This window comes from Clarias gariepinus, chromosome 24, assembly GCF_024256425.1.
Source record: "Clarias gariepinus isolate MV-2021 ecotype Netherlands chromosome 24, CGAR_prim_01v2, whole genome shotgun sequence".
Lineage (NCBI taxonomy): Eukaryota > Metazoa > Chordata > Actinopteri > Siluriformes > Clariidae > Clarias > Clarias gariepinus.
The window spans coordinates 7,502,391-7,521,413 of record NC_071123.1 but is presented as its reverse complement, the minus strand read 5'-3'; the positions used below and the strand labels follow the sequence as shown (position 1 = coordinate 7,521,413).

Below are 19,023 nucleotides of genomic sequence, written 5' to 3'. Positions count from 1 at the left end.
ACAAACAGTTCATTTAGGAATACTCTCTAATTATATACATACATATTAGTGTTATCAAGAAGACTTTGATTACAGCATGAAAAGCATAGAATTTATTTGAGAATAAATACATATAAAATAGCCTCCTGTTACTGGGCAGACGGTAAATAACAAAAGGCACATGTACAGGTTAACAGGTTACAGGTTCACTGGCATTCATTCTTGTGCATTTTAAAGTTGCGTTGATTTGGGTTTCACTTGCTTTGGTTAATTAGCAAGAAGGATAGTGTGATATGGAGGAGCAGTTATGTTTTCTCCAAGAGAATCTGATTAAACCCAGTCACTTGGTCAGTGTGGGATCCTGGGTGTGTGTCAGCGTAGCGGAGAGGAGATCTCTGCAGATGAAGCTTCACGGAGCCCTGCGAAGAAACACATACTGTTAAAAAAAAATGTAATAATAAAATAAATTGTATATATATATTTTATATGCCCACTGAATGTGCTACAGTTGTGATAAAAGTTCTGTGATGGTTTAATTAAATTCCCATGAACGGTTTAGGAGGAAAAGTGTGATGATGGACGTATTACAGTGTAGCCATATTACTAGACTTGAGTTTTACAATATATTGGATGGTATGGGATAAAAAAAAAGTAATAATTTATAAGAAAGTTAAAAAAAAAAAAAAAAAAACTTGTGCACATTAAAAGTACTGATTAAGTTTGTTTAAATTCCCATGAATGGTTTAGGAAGAGTTGCAGATAGCAGATTTGAGTCTCCACTTGGAGACGGTTATGTTTAAAAATATACATCTTTTTTTTTCTTTTCTCGTGACTTAATATAGAAAAATTTATTAGAAAATAAAATAAATGGTGCACGTAAATGCTTCCAGTGATTCAGGAGGTGTGGATATAAGAAAAGTGTCCTGATAAAGGATGCCGCTGATGCCTTGAGATGACAGATAGTGATCCCTAATCTAAAAAGTGTGAAGGCTTAAAGACAAGAAAAAGCATAAAATTTGAAGCTGAACCCAACCCAAATGTAGCTTTTATGCGTTTTGAACATCTCCCCATCTATGCAGCTAACATCAGTAGAAATTGGAGTCTCGTGCTATATTGAATAACAGAAGACTTAGACTAACATCATTTAGTAATCAGATCAGACGTCTCACCTGTGGCTGGGCCCGGATAGAGGCAACACCATGCCTAAACTGGTTGGGCTCCACTTTGTACTCGCCGTTCCTCAAGGGCATCTTCAGTGTGGACATGATGGACATGACCTTGTGGAAACCTGTAGTGGTCAGAGTAACGGTGATGCTTGGGGTGAAGGTCATAGCCAGGCCCAAAGGCAGACTGCTGACTGCTTTAGGATTGGGCAAGTTGGAGAGCTGCACAGAGCTTCTCTGAAGCAGCAAGGCGCACGCTTCTTCTTGTTCTTGGAGGTCCTCGGCATTGTCCAGCTCTGCCTCAGCCAGGGAGTCCATCAAAGTCTGGGAGGAAATGGAAAAACTGCTTATTGGAGAATCTAATAATCAGGCTCTTTCAAATCTTTATCATCTTTTGTACATATTTTTTATAATTCACTATATCAAAACATTTAGCTAGCCAAACCAATGGGTGTGTTGAACTTATTCTTTAAAGATAATTGAGTTGGATGTAAAAAACAAAAAGAAATCTCATCAATTCAAGTTCACATTTTAATAAATGCTTACCCTCCAGGACCTCCATTTATTCTGGATGATGGTAGCTGATTTGTGCCATCTCCTCACCTCTCTTCTGACCAGCCAAGCCCGCACCACTGAAAAACACACACACATTAAAAGGATAGAAAACAGATTATTTTCCATAATAGAACAGTTTTTAGAACCATGTACAGTATAGAAGAAAAAATTATCTTTTACACTATACTGTATACCATAATTGATTATAGTTAATTGAACATGCATGAAAAACATTGTTTAAACCCTTTACAATAAAGATCTGTAAAGTTATTTGGATTTTTACATTATTGTTAAAATACACAGTCCTGAAAAAGGGACGTTTCTTTTTTTGCTGAGTATATATATATATATATATATATATATATATATATATATAAATAAATGGTCTTAAAATGCGCTCTTTGTGAAAATAGACTATTTGATAATAGAACAAACAATAAAATTATTATGTTTGTATATAAAGGAATTGTATAATCATGACTACAGGCTACTTTATGCAAAGTTTTTGTTATAGGCTAAATATCCTAAAGTTAATTGAAACAGCCAATTGTTGAAAATACTTCTGAAACAACTAATTTTCACACAGTAGTTACTATATTTAAATTCTTACATTTATTTACCAAACTAATTTCATTACCTGTATTTTATTACTTGTAATCCATTTCAGATTGATGGAGCAAAATGTCTCACCTCTAACCAATTTACATGATTGCAGGACAGGACTATTTAAGTTGCACTTTTGGATGGTATGGAGCCAACAATCCAAGAGAGATGGAAGGAAGTAAAACAACAAGAAAACCAAACTGGACAGAAGAGCGGTGTTTACTTTTGACTTTATGTTCAGTGTCTGGAGAATATTTCTTTTTTCTGCCATTTTGTCCTCTTCAGCCTCTTTAAAGTCCTCCTCTTTACTCTTTATTTTTACCTTATGTCTACGATGTTTCGTGAATCATTTTTATCTTTACTAAGACTTAGTCCTAAATTTAAGAGGAAATTCTAACAAAATGTCAGAACTCTAAGAATTTTCTTAGAATTTTGTCACCTGAGCAGGTGAGAGTTAAGGGCCTTGCTTAAGGGCCCAATAGGGACAACATTGTGGTCATGGGATTTGAACCTGGGACCTTCTGAATCATAGTCCAATGGGTAGCTCTGGCCAAAATAAAGTCACATTCAATCACCTTTAGCTTTGATTGCACGACACACTGTGGTGGCCAGTTCATGTGTGAGTGAAAATGATTCCTCATGCTTCCATAAGCACTCTTTCACAATTAGAGTCTTGGAATATGCCTGTTCCATCAGGGAAGAACAACTCTATTGATGTCATCATCAGCATATCCAGGTCATCAGATGACTTCATTTAGTCTAGACCTGAGCAACCCCAGATCATAACACTGCCTGCAGAGGCTTGTTACGTGGACACAATGCATGATGGGTGCATCGCTTCTTGCGCTTCCCTTCTTACCCACATTAGACCACATGACTTTTTTTTCCCCCTGAGGAGTCTCAGTAACAGCTGTTTAGTCCTCATCCTTGAGCATGAGTTCTCATCACATTGTGTGTACACTGTATGCTGTACCTGCTTGTATTAAAGTGGCACACTTTGTCCTGATGGCTCTCTGGCGGCGCAGGTGTCTTCGCCAGCAGCACTGGATAGAGAAAGCCTTCTGACAGCGCGCTCTGTACCTCTGCTGCTCCAAAAGCTCCAACTAAAATAGCACGCATTTTCTTCATATTAGCAAAAGAAATAATATTTTAATGCTAAGAAGACTGAGATACGGCATTACCATAGCATGCGTCAGGAACACTTTGGTCTTCCCACAATGCACCATCACATTGTTGTTTTTGTTGTTGTTATTGTTATTATTGTTGTTGTGAATGGGGTTGGGGTTAGGAGAACTGGTCCTTAGGACTGCATTTAGAATATCCTGTACAGCAGGTCCTAGAGCGATCTGATCCCCATGCTTAGCTCCTAGAGGGGAACGAAGGGAAACGATAAGAACCTTAAACTGAAAACTCTATACAATGTAGTTATTGCTTTTTTTTAAACGAGGCTCACAAATGATTATGTAGTTAGGATGGTAATTTCGCGATGCACACAGTCAGCATGTGCAAAACACATACACAGCACAGAGATTTAATAGTTAAAGGAGACTTAGAAATAAATTCCTTTGACATGCATTATTAACAATGAATGAATATAATTTATTTGAATATCAAAGGAGGAGAAAATCAGAAATCATATAAGGACTGTTGTAAAATTATAAAAAGAAAAAAAAATCCACTTGCACTAAACAGCAGTCACAAAGCAAATTTTAGGGCAGTGGTGGCTAAGAGGGCTTAAGGCACTGAGTTACTGTTCGGAAGGTTGGCGGTTCAAGCCCCAGCTCCTTCAGGTTGCCATTATTGTGGCTGACCCTGCGCTCCGACCCCAGTTACGCTGGGATATGCAAAGAAGGAATTTTACTGTGCAGTAATGTATATGTGACAAATACAGATTACCATGGGGAAAACAAATAAACTCAATGCACACAGAGACGGGAATCGAACCTGGCCGGGAATCAAACCTGTACCCTGGAGGTGCAAGGCGACTAACTTAGCAAATACTAAGAAAAAATGAGATTGAAGTTCAGTTAGGAAGTACATGCCAGGTTATTCCACCTGTTCACCCACAAAAGCCATGCACACGTTTACCTGCGATATCTATCAGCCTAGTTAAGCTACACCTGGTCCCATTTAAATGATAAATGTGATTTATTTTGCATCATTTTATAGGGGAACAAAGTGTACGATGAGCAGAGAGCTGAAAATAAAGCACAGGACAGTGAGAGAAAGGATTATATGTACATGAGGGAATGATACAGTAGCATGGATTAGATATAGAAACTCAGGATTATAAACGTCACCTTGTGTCAGGAGCCTGGTGTTGGTGATCAACCCATACCGCTGGATAAAGTTGTCAAAGGGAACCCTGAGTAAATATTTGTGCGGATCAGTGCATTTAATTAAGAGAGGAATTTTTTTTTCTGGTAAATAATTACAGCGGTTTAATAGGACATGCTGGTGTGTTACCTGATTGGGAAACCTGCAGCACTGATGTGGATGGTCTCCACTATTCCACATGCCTCCAGCTGTGTGATGACCTAAAATCAGAGCGAATCCCATAATAACTCAACAGCCAAAAACATACATACTGTAGGAATCTCTTTAAAAAAAAATCCAGGAACATGATTAATTACAATAATCATACATTAGAGCGCTGGATATAAATTGTGAAGAATGCAATGGGAAGAAGCGCAGCTTATCCTCACCTCTTCCTTTTTAAAGGTAAGCGGCTGGCAGTCGGGGTTGGGTTTAATACAGCGTGTGTAATGAGGAGTGGTGCTGTGCAGAATCTTCATCAAATTCTCCAAGGAGTTCTAACAAACCCGGTTCAAAATGAATAGTTTTTAGTAATCAATACAGTAGGTCCAACGATTACTCTACATCATTGTTCAAAGCCCAAGAAATATGCTGCGTTCAAGTCAAAACGGGACTTTTGATTGCACTGAATAACAACACAGTTAGAGTAAAAAAACCCTTGATTTCTCTATATGCTGCACTAATTCCAGCGTTTCATTAGTGTTTGGATAACAAGTTTTGATCAAACTGCCTGCTTCATGCCTGAAACACTAGCCTCCCAGGAACTCCGGTAAATGACCCAAATGTTTGGAAATCGCTTAGGACTGTAAAGGGCATGTGGCAATAGCTTCCAGATGAGTTCCTGTAATGTGCAAGTTGGTATTCATGAATGAATAAAGTGGACTCTTTTTATTCTTTATTTTAAATGTTTGCACCACTTAAAGGTTTTGTGAAGCATTCAACTGTACTGTGCATTAAGTCTTCTGAAATAAAATCGGTTTTACACCTTCATTTATAATAAATTTCATCCTGTCCCGGTTTGACTTGAACAACCCTTGTATTTCACCAGCACATCTTATCATGCATTTATGGTCCCCTTGTGACCTTCCAGTGTTCTTCCCGGTTATACACTGCTTTCACGACCTTCAGAATCATCAGCCATATAAATATCATCGCATTAAAGAGCTAAAGGCAAAACTAGACTAGAAATAAAAGCGTGTCTGAAATCTTGAACCACACTAAACCTGTAATTAGTGGCTTTAAAGATATTTCGGTCTAAATCGCACACCGTTTACGGCATGTACTGTACGAACGTGTTCCTGGAATCCTCCCTGAAGAGAGGACGGCAAACAGAAGGAAAGGCTTGACATAGTGCTTAATGTTAATATACTGCTCTATTTCTGTCTCTTACTGTGTTTTTGTAAATGCACAGCTTACCTTGAATTTGGAGACGACAGTGACGACTTTGCTGTGGCCCCGAGCGTTTCCTTTAGAGTCGGAGTCGGCAAAAAGACTCTGTAACAGACGATCCTCTGACTTTTGCAGTAAGCTGAGAAGTTCAGGCGGGACTGGATCCTGCAAACGCACACAAAGAATAAAAATTATAATAATTTAAAAAAAAAAGAGAGAGAGTGAGAGAAGGGTAGGTAATCACGTCTGCTCGTTTTTCTGAATATTATTAGCAAATTCCAGTAAATGGGAAAAAAGGAAAGAATCAGGGTTCAACATTTAAATGGAATAAATCAGCCTGAAGTGACTCTTATTCAGATTTTTTTTTTATCATGTTATGCAGATCAGAATTTTTTTTAGGCCTGTCTGAACCCACAAATCTGAGAGTTTCTGATTGGATCGGAGTCACTTTCGTGTGTGTGGTCATAGATTGGATACACGGTCATGTGACTCGAATGAGAACGGGCAGATCGGAATTCACGTGACTTTCCGTCTCTTTGCATGCGTCTGGCTTTCTTCCTTCTTCTAAACCTTAACAAATACAGCCCAAGCATATTTGTTACTAAAATCATATCCACCATTTTAAACGAATGAGAGGCTGCACAAATATGACATTTTAACCCAGACTTTAATGAAGACTTTTGCAAAGTCCTGTATAATGGAGGTAAGATTCGAATCGGAGGCGTGAGCAGAGATATCTCCTATCAGCTTGCACATATACAGTACACTGTACCTTATTCTTCTCCATCATGCCCTCGATCTGGTAGCTCACTTTGCCTGCGTAGTGAGCCACCACAAAGTGGGGTTGCTTGCTAAACTTGTCCCAGCTCATACTGCTGTTGTCAGAAAGCTCCTTTTCTAGACGCTCCCGGAACTGCTTGGCATCGGAGGCTCTGTTCAAACGGCACTCCTGAACGAGATGCAAAAACCCACATGTTGTGTTACAGCTGCATCAACACAGAGCCCAATAAACTGGACTGGTCTGTAATAAAAGCCAAAAGTTTAACCCATTATCTATATTAACACACTTGGAGTATACTAGAGTAAATCGGCACCTCATTAAGCAGAGAGAAGATGCCGGTGGGGTTTCCTTCGATCAGCTCCAGGCAGCTGTGGTTGTCTTGGTAGCGGATGAAGGACCACTGCAGTCCCTCGGCCACGTACTCCTCCTGCTGGGCTTTCAGATAGTGAGCTACGAAGTGCTGCTGCAGCTTCTCGTTGGCGTAGTTGATGCACAGCTGCTCCAGGTTGTTCAGCAGGAAGCACTCGAAGCCATACACGTCTAAAAGGCCTGTTAAGAGGATTAGAAACCGGTGCAATGCATGGCACGTGCAAGCAAGTCAAGGAAAAGAGCATGGAAAGGAGAAGGAAGGCTGTATACCAATGAAGTTGCACCACTTGGAGTCGTCCGCACACATGCTGCTGTTGATGAAGCTGACCAACCAATCAAAGAGTCTGTGAAGCAAAATGGATAAAAACAGAAAACAGGTATGTATATTAAAGCTGAAACTTTTTTTAAGGAGAAAAAATAAAAATAAAAAACAGAACATATTTTAAACAGACTTAAAAAAAAAAAGAAGAAGAAATAATCTGTAACCAAGGTCATACTCTGACGTGCACATGTCTAGTCTATACCTAGTCTAAAAAAAAGGCGCAGGTTTGTGGTTACATGCTGCGATGGTGTAGTGAGGCTCACCGTGCGTAGATGACTTTAGCAAGACAGTCTCTGCGCACAACACACTCGCTCTGTGAACAGGGCTTGATCAGGGTGCTCTGCTTTCCTGCACGCAGCATCCGTACGCTTACACACTCCTGCAGCTCATCTGCTGGCACACGCAACAGAGCCGCCGTCTTCTCGAGAAAACCTAGACAGATAATAATAATAATAACCAATAACAGACTTTTATTTTTTTTTATCATTATTATTTTTTTTTACAGGCACTACCATGTCTTTATCTTTAGTATTCACCTTTGGACTGCTGATCGAGGCTACAGGGCTCAGACTCAGGAGCAGGACTGAAGCTCACATTCCCCAGCTGTAGAAGACCTGCCAGGATCTACAGTAGGTGATTAAAAGAAAATTTAAAAAAACAACCCTAAATATTAAATCAGTGCAATCGTGATTTATGCTCACACCTATGAAGAGTGCCAATAATTTTGCTGAGACCATAAGATGGCCTTGTGGCAGAACTTACCCTGAAAATCTGTGCACGCTTGTCTGCATCAATGCCAAGGCTGACCATAGCTTCAACCGTCTCCTGGAAGCAATCCTCTACAGAGACATGAAAACGTACAGAGAAAGTGAAGTGGAAAACTGACATTCCAAACATCCCCAAGACGTCTAGACAAATATCAGAGAAGCTGAATTGACAAAAACCTTCTAAAGTTTTCTCCGAATTTGGCAACCAGGAAAACTTCTGGTCAGGAGGCATCTCCCACTCCTGTCTCTGCTGATCCGAGGCCCCCTTCATCATCTGAGTGACACGTAAAGCAGGCGAATAATTAAAATCACTGGCAAGTATTTAAGGACACTCGTAAAAATTAGTATTGCACTTCTATGAACTTTGATGACTTCGATACTTGATTTTCTATAACAGCAGCTCCATCAGTTGTTCTGCCAATAAGGTGTAAACGTTGCCTGACCACAAAAAATTTCTGACCACAATTCTTCACAGTTCTTAACTCAGTTCCAATACTTTCAAAGATCCTTAGTTTTTTTCTTTGCTTTATGCAGGCTAATAATCCATAATCCTATGTCCTGAATTCCAAAAAAGTAAAAAAAAATTTAAAATTTGAATAAAATAAAAAACTAAAAGACTTTCAAATTAAATGAGCCAATATTTAATACACAATAAAACAGAGCAAATAAATGCTTAAATGTATTAAATAAAAAGTTAGGACCGGGGCAACTAAGAGCTGAAAAAGCAAGACCTTTTGAAAAGATTTAGCTGGAAGAACATCTAACGTCTAGTCTGTAACATGATTAGCTATAAAAGGAAAGTCTTAGTGAGGCTCTAAGAGTCTCTTAAAAGTAAAGATTGGCAGAGGCTGTCAAATCTGTGAAGGGCCACAAAAAAAAGATTGCGGAATACTTTAAAAACAACGTTCCTCAAATCTTATCATCTAAAGTGCATAACACTGTCAAAAGATTCAGAGAAACTGGAGAAATCTCTGTGCGTAAGGGACAAGGCCGAAGACCTTTGTTGGATGCCCGTGGTCTTCGGGCCCTTAGATGACACTGCATCACTCATCGCCATGATTGTGTTATTGAAATTACTAAATGGGCCCAGGAATACTTCCAGAAATCACTGCCGGTAAACACAATCCGCCGTGCCATCTGCAGATGCCAACTAAAGCCACATGTGAACATGGTCGTGTCCTGTGGGCCAAGGCTCATTTAAAATGGGCTGTTTTAAAGTGGAAATGTGTTCTATGGTCAGACAAGTCCAAATTTAAGAAATCACGGACTTCTTGGAAATCAAGGAATCAAGGAATGTGTCCTCCGGAGGGAGAGCTTTAGCGTGTTATCAGCAGGTACGGGGTGCATACGGTGTGCATACAGTGTAAACAACTTGCATGTTTTGGAAGCTCAAAGTTCTAAAAAAGTTTTAGACGACATCTATTTCAGGGAAGGCCTTGTGTATTTCGTCAGGACGATACAAAACAACATACTGCAGCTATTACAACATGGCTTCGAACTCTTCAGCAGCTGGAAACCTTTATCAGGAAAGAATCTGACCAACATCCAACAACAAAACTCCGGAAACTCATAACCTCAAAGCTCAGACGCTTTTAAATTAAAAAGAAGAGGAAATGCAACACCATGGTAAACCTTCCCCCCTCCTCAACGTTTTGGAAACCTGTAGCAAGCATCAAATTTGCAATGAGGTTATTTTGTGCATAAAATTGTAAAAATTTCTCAGTTTAAACATGTGTGTTACCTATGTTCTGTTGTGAATAAAATATTGATTTAAAGGCCTTTCGTTTTTAGACATCAGAGTAAGTCTGAGTTATGGCAAGTGACGATTTATGTCAAGCGACAAATTGTAATGATTCATAGCAAAATCATAAAAGTAGGATCTGAGATTTACACCTCTGGAAGCAGCACTGATTTTGCCAGGTAAGGATTGGACCAGTAAAGAAAGCGTGAAAGTGTGACCGTTCATGATTAGCCGTTGCCGCTGGGTTACATTCACCTGATAAAATATGTGGAAATTCCTCTCGTTAGGAGCTTGAAAGGCCACTCTGGTCTTCTCCAGGAGATACGTTTGCACCGACGCCCCTACCAGCAACTGAGAACTGCATGAGAAAAGGAAAAAAGTATTTTCATTAGCTTTTTTCCTTACACAAGTACAAGTGTCACTCTAGGTGTGTCGGTCATAGATGTGGACTAGCGTGGGACGTGGGTGTGGCCTGGGACATTTTTATAGTCTGATACAAGACTTTAAACGTTTAAACGTCTCTGTTTTATAGACTTACCACACAAAAAAAAAAAAAACAACATTAATTCATCTTCTATACTGCTTATCCAGGACAAGGCCAGACAGGGTCAGACAGGGTCAGACAGGGTCAGACAGGGCCAGACAGGGCCAGACAGGGCCAGACAGGGCCAGACAGGGCCAGACAGGGCCAGACAGGGCCAGACAGGGCCAGACAGGGCCAGACAGCCTATCCCAGGAAGCTTAGGGCATGAGATGGTGTACTTACTGGACAGGGTGCCAACCCATCGTAGGGCACACACACACACACACACACACATATCCGTCTAATTTGCTCATCGCTTTATCACGTTGTTTAATCTGTAATAGTGATCAAACTGTAATATAATACAAGAAAATCCAGGTGAATATTAGATTGGATTGGAAGCAAAAGCTGAACAGGTAATGACACTGACCTGTTCATCTGAAGCTGGATGTACTTTCCGAAGCGGCTGCTGTTGTTGTTGCGTAAAGTGCAAGAATTACCTGTAGGAGAGAAAATTAATTAAGTGTTTATTTACAGTCCAGAACATACAGTAAGGCAGAGTCACACAAGCAAGACGCACAAACATGATAAGAGGAATATGTTCTGAATCCATCAACCTTTTCTGTCCACAGAGTGCCGTCTTACATAACAGCCTGATAACAGTACAACACTCAAGATTACAAAAACGGCGACAATAATTTAACTCATTATGGTAGTATAAATTTTTAGACGTGACGCTTAAGTGCATTTTGATTGGTATCATTCTTAACTCTCTCCTCTCCGTCTGTCTGTCTCTCTCTCCCTCCCTCCGTCTGTCCCTCTCTCCTTTTGTCTATCTGTCCGTCCCTTTCTCCCTCTCCAACTCTCCATCCCCCTCTCCGTCCCCATCTCCATCCCTGTCCCCCTCTCCGTCTCCATCCCTCTCTCCGTCTCCATCCCTCTCTCACCTTCTGTCTATCTCCCTCCCTCTCTCCCTTTCTTCCTGCTGTCTGCCCCCATCCTTCTGTCTGTCTTCCCAAATACCTGACTAACACCCCTCCCCCACAACACCTCTCTCCCTCGCTTTTGCTCCCTCCCCTCTATCTCAGTCTCTGTGTCTTTATCTTTCTGTTCCTGTGTCCCTCACCGAAAGCTTCCATGACAGGGTTGGAGTCCAGCACCCGTCTCTCTATCCTCTCCACCGTGTGCTGACACTTCTGTGATGAAGCAGCCACTGTGGCGTAGTATTTCATGAGGCAGCGTGATGTCCAAGTCTGGGGAGAAACAATGATGCTAAACCATCTTAAATAAAAAAACAAACAAATAAACAAATAAATAATAAAAATACCCACAACTCGGCTCCACCTACCTTCCCGGCTCCACTCTCCCCTGAAACCACTAGTGACTGGTCGACGGGTTCAACTTGACCCTGAACGTTCCTGTACGCCTCTTCAGCTACGATGAAGATGTGAGGTTTAAAGTCCTGCACAAACAGAAAAACAGACAAACCTTTGAGTACGGAGGCTTTCAGACACCCAGTGCATTAATGTCAAGAAGTAACATGAATAAATAAAAAAAAACACTGGTTGTAGATATTATTTACTAATTATATCCTTTGAGAGCAAGTGCTGTTTTAGTCAAAATCTAAGGAGAATAAAACAGAGGTGATGGACAGTCCTGTAAATCCTTTAAAACATCAGCTCCGTTAACATCATGGTTCTGGGTTTAAATCCCCAATAGCTTTAAATGGAAATCTAGTGCGCCCTGTAGGGTGTACGATCCACCTGTCGCTAACAAGTAGTGCCCTTGATCAGGGGGTAGAGAGGGATTTGGGAAAGGAAAAGTGCTGTTTAAGATGACATAACCTCATCAGATGTGTTTTGTTTCCATAAAAGTGCTTTTGGTATTAAAGTTAACTGGTATTAAATACAAGGGGTACTCAGGCAGCTGCTCTCTCCTGAGTACTGCAAACCATAGAGATCCACTTTCCCCCCTTTGTTGTTCGATAGACTGTCACAATAAATAAGATCAAAATCCTGGAGGACAGGTTTCAATTCCCACAAACAAAAAAAAACAAAACAAAAACAACTAGGGCTGTGTTTCATTCCGAAGTGTACTTCACAGGGTGCACCGTTTGCAGGGAATGTCGGGGAACTTCCCTCGACAAAGCTCCACCATTCAAACACGTTGCGAAGTCGCCAGCGCAGACGTCACTTCCTCCGTGCGTTACCATGGCAACATGAGCACCTCGGATACCCTATCCAGACCAACTCACATTTTTATCTAATTATACATTCGAGCAGTTGAGGGTTAAGAGTCTTGCTCAAGGGCTTCAACTTAGTGGAGATGATGTTTGAACCTGTGACCTTCTAGACCGCAGTCCAACATCTTAACCACTGAGCTATTCCTGGCCAATATGTATGATGTGTTTAAGGTTTAAAAAAATTTTTTTCTTCTTCTTTGTCTTTCGGCTGTTCCCTTTCAGGGGTCGCCACAGCGAATCATTTGCCTCCATTTAACCCTATCCTCTGCATCCTCTTCTCTCACACCAACTAACTTCATGTCCTCTCTCACTGCATCCATAAATCGCCTCTTTGGTCTTCCTCTAGACCTCCTGCCTGGCAGTTCTAACCTCAGCATCCTTCTACCGATATATTCACAATCTCTCCTCTGAACATGTCCAAACCACCTCAATCTGGCCTCTCTGACTTTATCTCCAAAACATCTAACGTGGGTTGTCCCTCTGATAAACTCATTCTTAATCCTATCCATCCTTGTCACTCCCAAAGAGAACCTCAACATCTTCAGCTCTGCTACCTCCAACTCTGCCTCCTGTCTTTTCTTCAGCGCCACTGTCTCTAAGCCGTAGAGCATTGCTGGTCTCACCACCGTCCTGTACACCTTTCCTTTCATTCTCGCTGATACTCTTTTATCGCACAACACACCTGACACTTTTCTCCACCCATTCCAACCTGCCTGTACCCGCCTCTTCACCTCCTTTCCACACTCTCCGTTGCTCTGGACCGTTGACCCCAAGTACTTAAAATCCTGCACCTTCTTTACCTCTGCTCCCTGTAGCCTCACCGATCCTCTTGGGTCCCTCTCATTCACACACATGTATTCCGTCTTGCTGCAGCTAACCTTCATTCCTCTGCTTTCCAGAGCATACCTACACCTCTCCAAATTTTCCTCCACCTGTTCCCTGCTCTCGCTACAGAGCACAATGTCATCTGCAAACATCATAGTCCATGGGGACTCCTGTCTTACCTCATCTGTCATCCTGTCCATCACCAGAGCAAACAAAAAGGGGCTTAGAGCCGATCCTTGATGCAGACTTACCTCCACCTTAAACTCTTCTGTCACACCTACAGCACATCTTACCACTGTCTTACAGCTCTCATACATGTCCTGCACCACTCTAACGTACTTTTCTGCCACTCCAGACTTCCTCATACAATACCACAGCTCCTCTCTTGGCACCCTGTCATATGCTTTCTCTAAATCTAAAAAGACACAATGCAACTCCCTGTTACCTTCTCTGTACTTCTCCGCCAGCATCCTCAAAGCAAATACTGCATCTTAAAAAAATTTTTTTTTACCCAGGGCTAATACCAAGCTCCTCATAGTTTTTAGTTAGCATCTGCTATATTTGGAATTTTAAGATTCCTGGAAGCTTAAATTAGCTTTAATCTCGTTTCCTGATTGCACCAGCTTTAACATATTGGTTCACTTGCCAATCGCACAGGTGTGAGCACATGTGCAGTGCCCTCCGTCACAGGTCAGTCAGACAACACAGACGGCTTAGAGACGTGTGTGTGTGTGTGTGGCCAGGTAGGAAGAAAAACAGGTCAGAGACTCACACACTCATATACTGAGTAAAGTTGGAGCTTTCTAAGGATCTGTAACATTTCTCCTTAACAGCGTTATAGTTTTTAGCACAAAATCTATTACCACAGAATGGATTGCTGTGCAATAACACATACAGCTATGTAATGTATTTATGTTATTTACACATAACAGTAGTGACACAATTTACCATAAGATCAGGAGGTAGCTTTTGGTCATAACATTGAAGTGAAATGACGGTGCTTTTATATATTTTTTTAACATAATGTTAAAAAATGTAATGTTTTTATTTATAAAAACATGGCTGTAGTGTGTATCGGAGCTGAACATGACGTCTAGGCTCTAGCGGTATTGCAGACACTACCAGAAACATTCTATTGAAAGTGAACAACTGTTCAGGGTTTTTTTTTTTTTCCTTCTTTTGGTTTAATTTACACTTCCTGACGTTCACCTTCCCCTGACGTGCACGCAAAAAAACAAAACAAGCACGAGGGCGAGAGTGATCAAGGTTACCGTGAGGTGACAAAACACTAAACACACTGTAATACAGAAGCAGCACATGAACACACTCTGGATTCTCAGCTCAGCGATACTGTGCATGTAATGTCTGTCCTGAACAACTGAACATCAAAAACAGTTTCAATTAAATAGATACATAAACATGAAGTGAAGTGGTGGTTACAAAGAAATACCACTCAACCCACTTAGATGTTAATCCTACCTACAGATATTTTTTCTGAGCTACTTCTTGAATGCTGATATTTTCATCGTACTACTTGATCAAAACTTTTTATAAATGAAAAAATACTGCTATAATTATTCTAGTCTAGTTCCATTAAAATGGGACAATAATCCAGGGTTTTTCTGCATATGGATTAGGACATCAGTATGGATAGATGAGGTGATGCAGTGTACATCATGTACTTGACATGAACAGACCGGGTGTTTACCTGAGGTTGGGGAGCGGAGTGGTACTCGCGCATCACGTCCAGAGAGTAAAGGTGAGGAATCGGCTGGAAGGGGTTCAGTGCCACCAGCGTGCAGCCGGCGTGGGTGTAAAACACTCTGGAGCTGTAACGTGCCTGCAGGCATTTAAGCACTAATACACACACACACACACACACACACACACACACACACACACACACACACACACACAAACAATTTATAAATGTTACTGGGTTAAACTGAAAAGTGTTATACTGTACATACACTGGCAGGGAGAAAGAAAGACAGAAAGACTGAAATGAGACTAAAAAGGTGACCGAAGAAAAAAAGGAAAAATGAATGAGACAAAAAAAAAAAAAACAGACATGAAAGAAAGAAACAAAGGCAGACAGACATACGGACATGTAGAAAGAAAAAAAAAAAAAGACAGTGACCAAAAAGAAAGAAAGGAAAAAAGAAAGATTGAGACAAAAAAAAAAAAAGAGATTGAACAGAGACTAAAAAAAAGAAACAAATGAAAGAAAGAAGTAAAGAAGAGACATACAGAAACAAGCAGACTGAACAGAGACTAAAAAAGAGACATTTCGTTAACATTAATTAAAATCTATTTATTTTAAAAGTATTTAAATCTTTATTGTGTTACAGTTATTATTATTTATTATTATTAGAAATTAAACTGAATAAACCATCATCTCCTTCAGGACAGGAAAAAGTAAGATGGTGCGTATGATATACTAATATAGGTTAATTTACCTTAATTAAATGATATTAACGTAGTGTAATGAAGGTGAACGCTGTTTCTCAGACCTGTGATTTCACTTAATAAATGATTTACGAAGGAAGAATTAAATCTTTAAACTATCGCTTCCACAAATAATACAGACTTGGCCAAGTTATGCAGGCGTTCAAACACTGTAGCCATGTTGCTGTGCGTGTGTGCGTGTGCATGTGTGTGTGTGCGTGCACCTGTGGTTGGGGTTACAGGGTTGACTTTGGTCAGGTCATCGTAGGTGTGGAGCTCAGCCTCGTTTACTAGGAAGTCTCTAACGTCTCCTTCCAGTGAGTCATTAAGGGACTTAGTGTGGACCTCTAGCTGTTCCGTCACTCCGTTTACCTGCAAGAAAAACACACATGGACAGACATGACCAAAGGTGACTCGGTTAAACTGTGATCTCTACTACAGAATACTGTATATGACAGCATCAGAGCCTTGTTAGAGGAAAAGCTCGTGTGACAAACTCAATTTTTTTCACTAATAAAGGCAAAGCCAGAGCAAGACGAGCTACGCAATGCACAGACTAATCCGGTTAGACACCTGCACTGCCACAGGAATGCAAGCACATGTGAACCGTCTGGACAGCTCATGCACGCACACACACACACATGCATATACGGCATGTGGTCAAGCTACACAGTCTGATCCATTGTCTTAAGAGTCCGCTTTTAAAGCTATCAACACATTAGCACTAAGAATTAAATGTTAGTTTAAGGTGTTATGGGAGCAAAGGAAGCGCAATACTGAGAAAACCAGTCATTAATTAAACTACGATGACAAAATGAATGTATGTTACTTCAGTTAGTCAGTGGTTAAGGTACATTTCCACACACGGAAAAAAAAATAACACACTTTACAACATAGATAAACATGTTTACAGCCTGGTACCCAATAGAAAAAAGATTGATCTCAATAGCAAGACTTCCCTTTCACGACACATGGCCAATTTGAGAGACAGGTTTCAAACCGCTAGTTCTCTGCTTTGCATCATTCATGAAATCGGTGGCCTTGAAGGCTGTGTTGATCTTGCAGAGCATTCTCATTCCTATTTTATATCATACTAGACGTGCCTGCGACTGAATTGCACACAAAATGCACACGAAAATGTACAACGCCATCTTGTAGAATTTTGGAAGGAACTTAAATTTTGAATAAAAGTGCGTATTGAAAAATGTACAGCGCCATCTATTGAATTTATGATTTTTCCAAGGTCAAGTTCTTTATGATCTTTATAATGGGCTTTTCTATTTGAATTTCTAATTAGCATATCTTCCTTCCCGTGGGCTGACTGCGATGACACAAAGCCCAATACGCCGCGCTCGAGGTAAAACCCCATAAAAATAAATTTAGTAGTTTTAATGATGCGTTCACAAACAGACAGACAAAAATAAAAATAAAAATTGATGTGCTCCATTACTCATTTTACATCCCCTCAAATTATTTTTCCGCAGATATCTTCAATGCACAGACACGCCAACTTTACAGTTTTATTATCTGTATAGATAATCTTGGTAATACGTGTTTGAATTATGTAATTTAACTTACCACAAGAAATGTGGTACAAAGAAAAGTTGACACTGGAAAACTTGTAAGGTATTCATAATGGAGTACAATTAAATGCTTTGGTGTATAAATTAGCGTTAGCCAACATAGGATATTAGCTAAAATAAAGATTAGCTCGCAAGCTTGTGGGTTGTAACCGACTAAGGTAGATGGGTTCCAAACACCACCCAGGCTGAGTTTGTTAGTTTGCCCATTTTTGGATTTATCGCAGTTTAAGCGGCGTCAGGTAAGGTAAGGTAGCTAATACCATTTCTGTAAAGGACTGGAAAATGTAGATGAGCTTCATTATTCTCGGTTACTGGACCTCTTTTTTTGGAAATTAAATACTGAACATTAAATTGGATATATGACCCAGATGCCTGGCGCCCTAACTTTCATGGGAGTATCAACTGTGCATCTTTCTGATCCCATGTCCTTCAAGTCCAAAAGTAATAAATGCTTTTACTAAACTATTAATTTTGTCACCTTTTCACATGGTACCGTTCAGTCCAGATTTCAGATTTTCCAAACACCCAAATATGTACACCTCACTGGTATTACTTGAATCTTGAATTTCTCCAGGTAAAGAAATAGCACTATATACTATAAGAGCACTCGGACAAACAGCATCTCGATTTAACAAAAGAAACTTGAGTCGTGCAGGTCTTAACCTGTAGCTTGGGTGCTCCAGAACGTTTTATTGGATTTGAGGATTACAGGTGGGAGCAACGAGTGGAGATGTTTAAGCTTCACAACAATCCTGAGCTCGGGTTGCCATCTGGGAGGACATTTGCATGTTCTCACATGTTCTTCAGTTTCCTCACTTGGTTGATTGAGGAAAAATAAACTGGGTGGAGATGTGAATGTGTGTGTGTGTGTGTGTGTGTGTGTGCATGGTATTCTGTAATGGACTGGTTTCCACTTATTGGTATTTAGGTGTTAGTGGGAGAGATTTGGGAACCAGTATGAACTCAAAGTGTTGAAGATAGACAGACAGCCAGATTAGATGGATTAAATAGATAGACAGACAGGCAGATAGTTTATTCTTTAATGATCTAAACGTTTGAAGAAAGACTTGTGACAATTAAACTTTTTAAAACTAATGATCAAAAACACAAAAGTGACATTCAATAGCAGTGCATTCCCTTCGTCATGATCAGTCCCAGTTGTCCATAAGGACAGTAAAGTACACCCTTACCTTCCCGTGACGTTTTGTTCTTCCAGATTCGGCATCTGTTTTACCTCCAGACACGTGTCCAGTCCTGAAGAACTGTTTCTGCTTGACATTTGCCATAATACAAAGAACCAAACAGGCAGTTTGTAGCAGTTCCTGGTCTTACAGCCCCGCCATTAACCGACCGCTTTCTAATTTTTCTCCTTCTGACTCAGTGATTCCAGAGTGAAGGACAAAATCTTTCCTCGTAA

General features: G+C 40.3%; 1 protein-coding gene across 1 annotated transcript; it reads right to left on the bottom strand.

Moving 5' to 3' along the window:
* Nucleotides 1–187: 187 nt before the first annotated feature.
* LOC128512246 (unconventional myosin-XIX) lies at nt 188–19,016 on the bottom strand. The gene is made up of 23 exons (XM_053485435.1): nt 18,797–19,016; nt 16,248–16,395; nt 15,284–15,432; nt 11,857–11,970; nt 11,635–11,761; nt 10,939–11,008; nt 10,241–10,343; nt 8,422–8,518; nt 8,240–8,316; nt 8,014–8,101; nt 7,741–7,909; nt 7,426–7,499; nt 7,100–7,335; nt 6,778–6,954; nt 6,033–6,170; nt 5,006–5,113; nt 4,767–4,837; nt 4,601–4,665; nt 3,482–3,666; nt 3,274–3,403; nt 1,689–1,774; nt 1,149–1,466; nt 188–398 (listed from the first exon to the last, which is right to left on the bottom strand). The coding sequence occupies exons 1-23, from the start codon at nt 18,890–18,892 to the stop codon at nt 285–287; spliced, it is 2,940 nt and encodes a 979-aa protein (XP_053341410.1). The 5' UTR covers nt 18,893–19,016; the 3' UTR covers nt 188–284.
* Nucleotides 19,017–19,023: the final 7 nt, after the last annotated feature.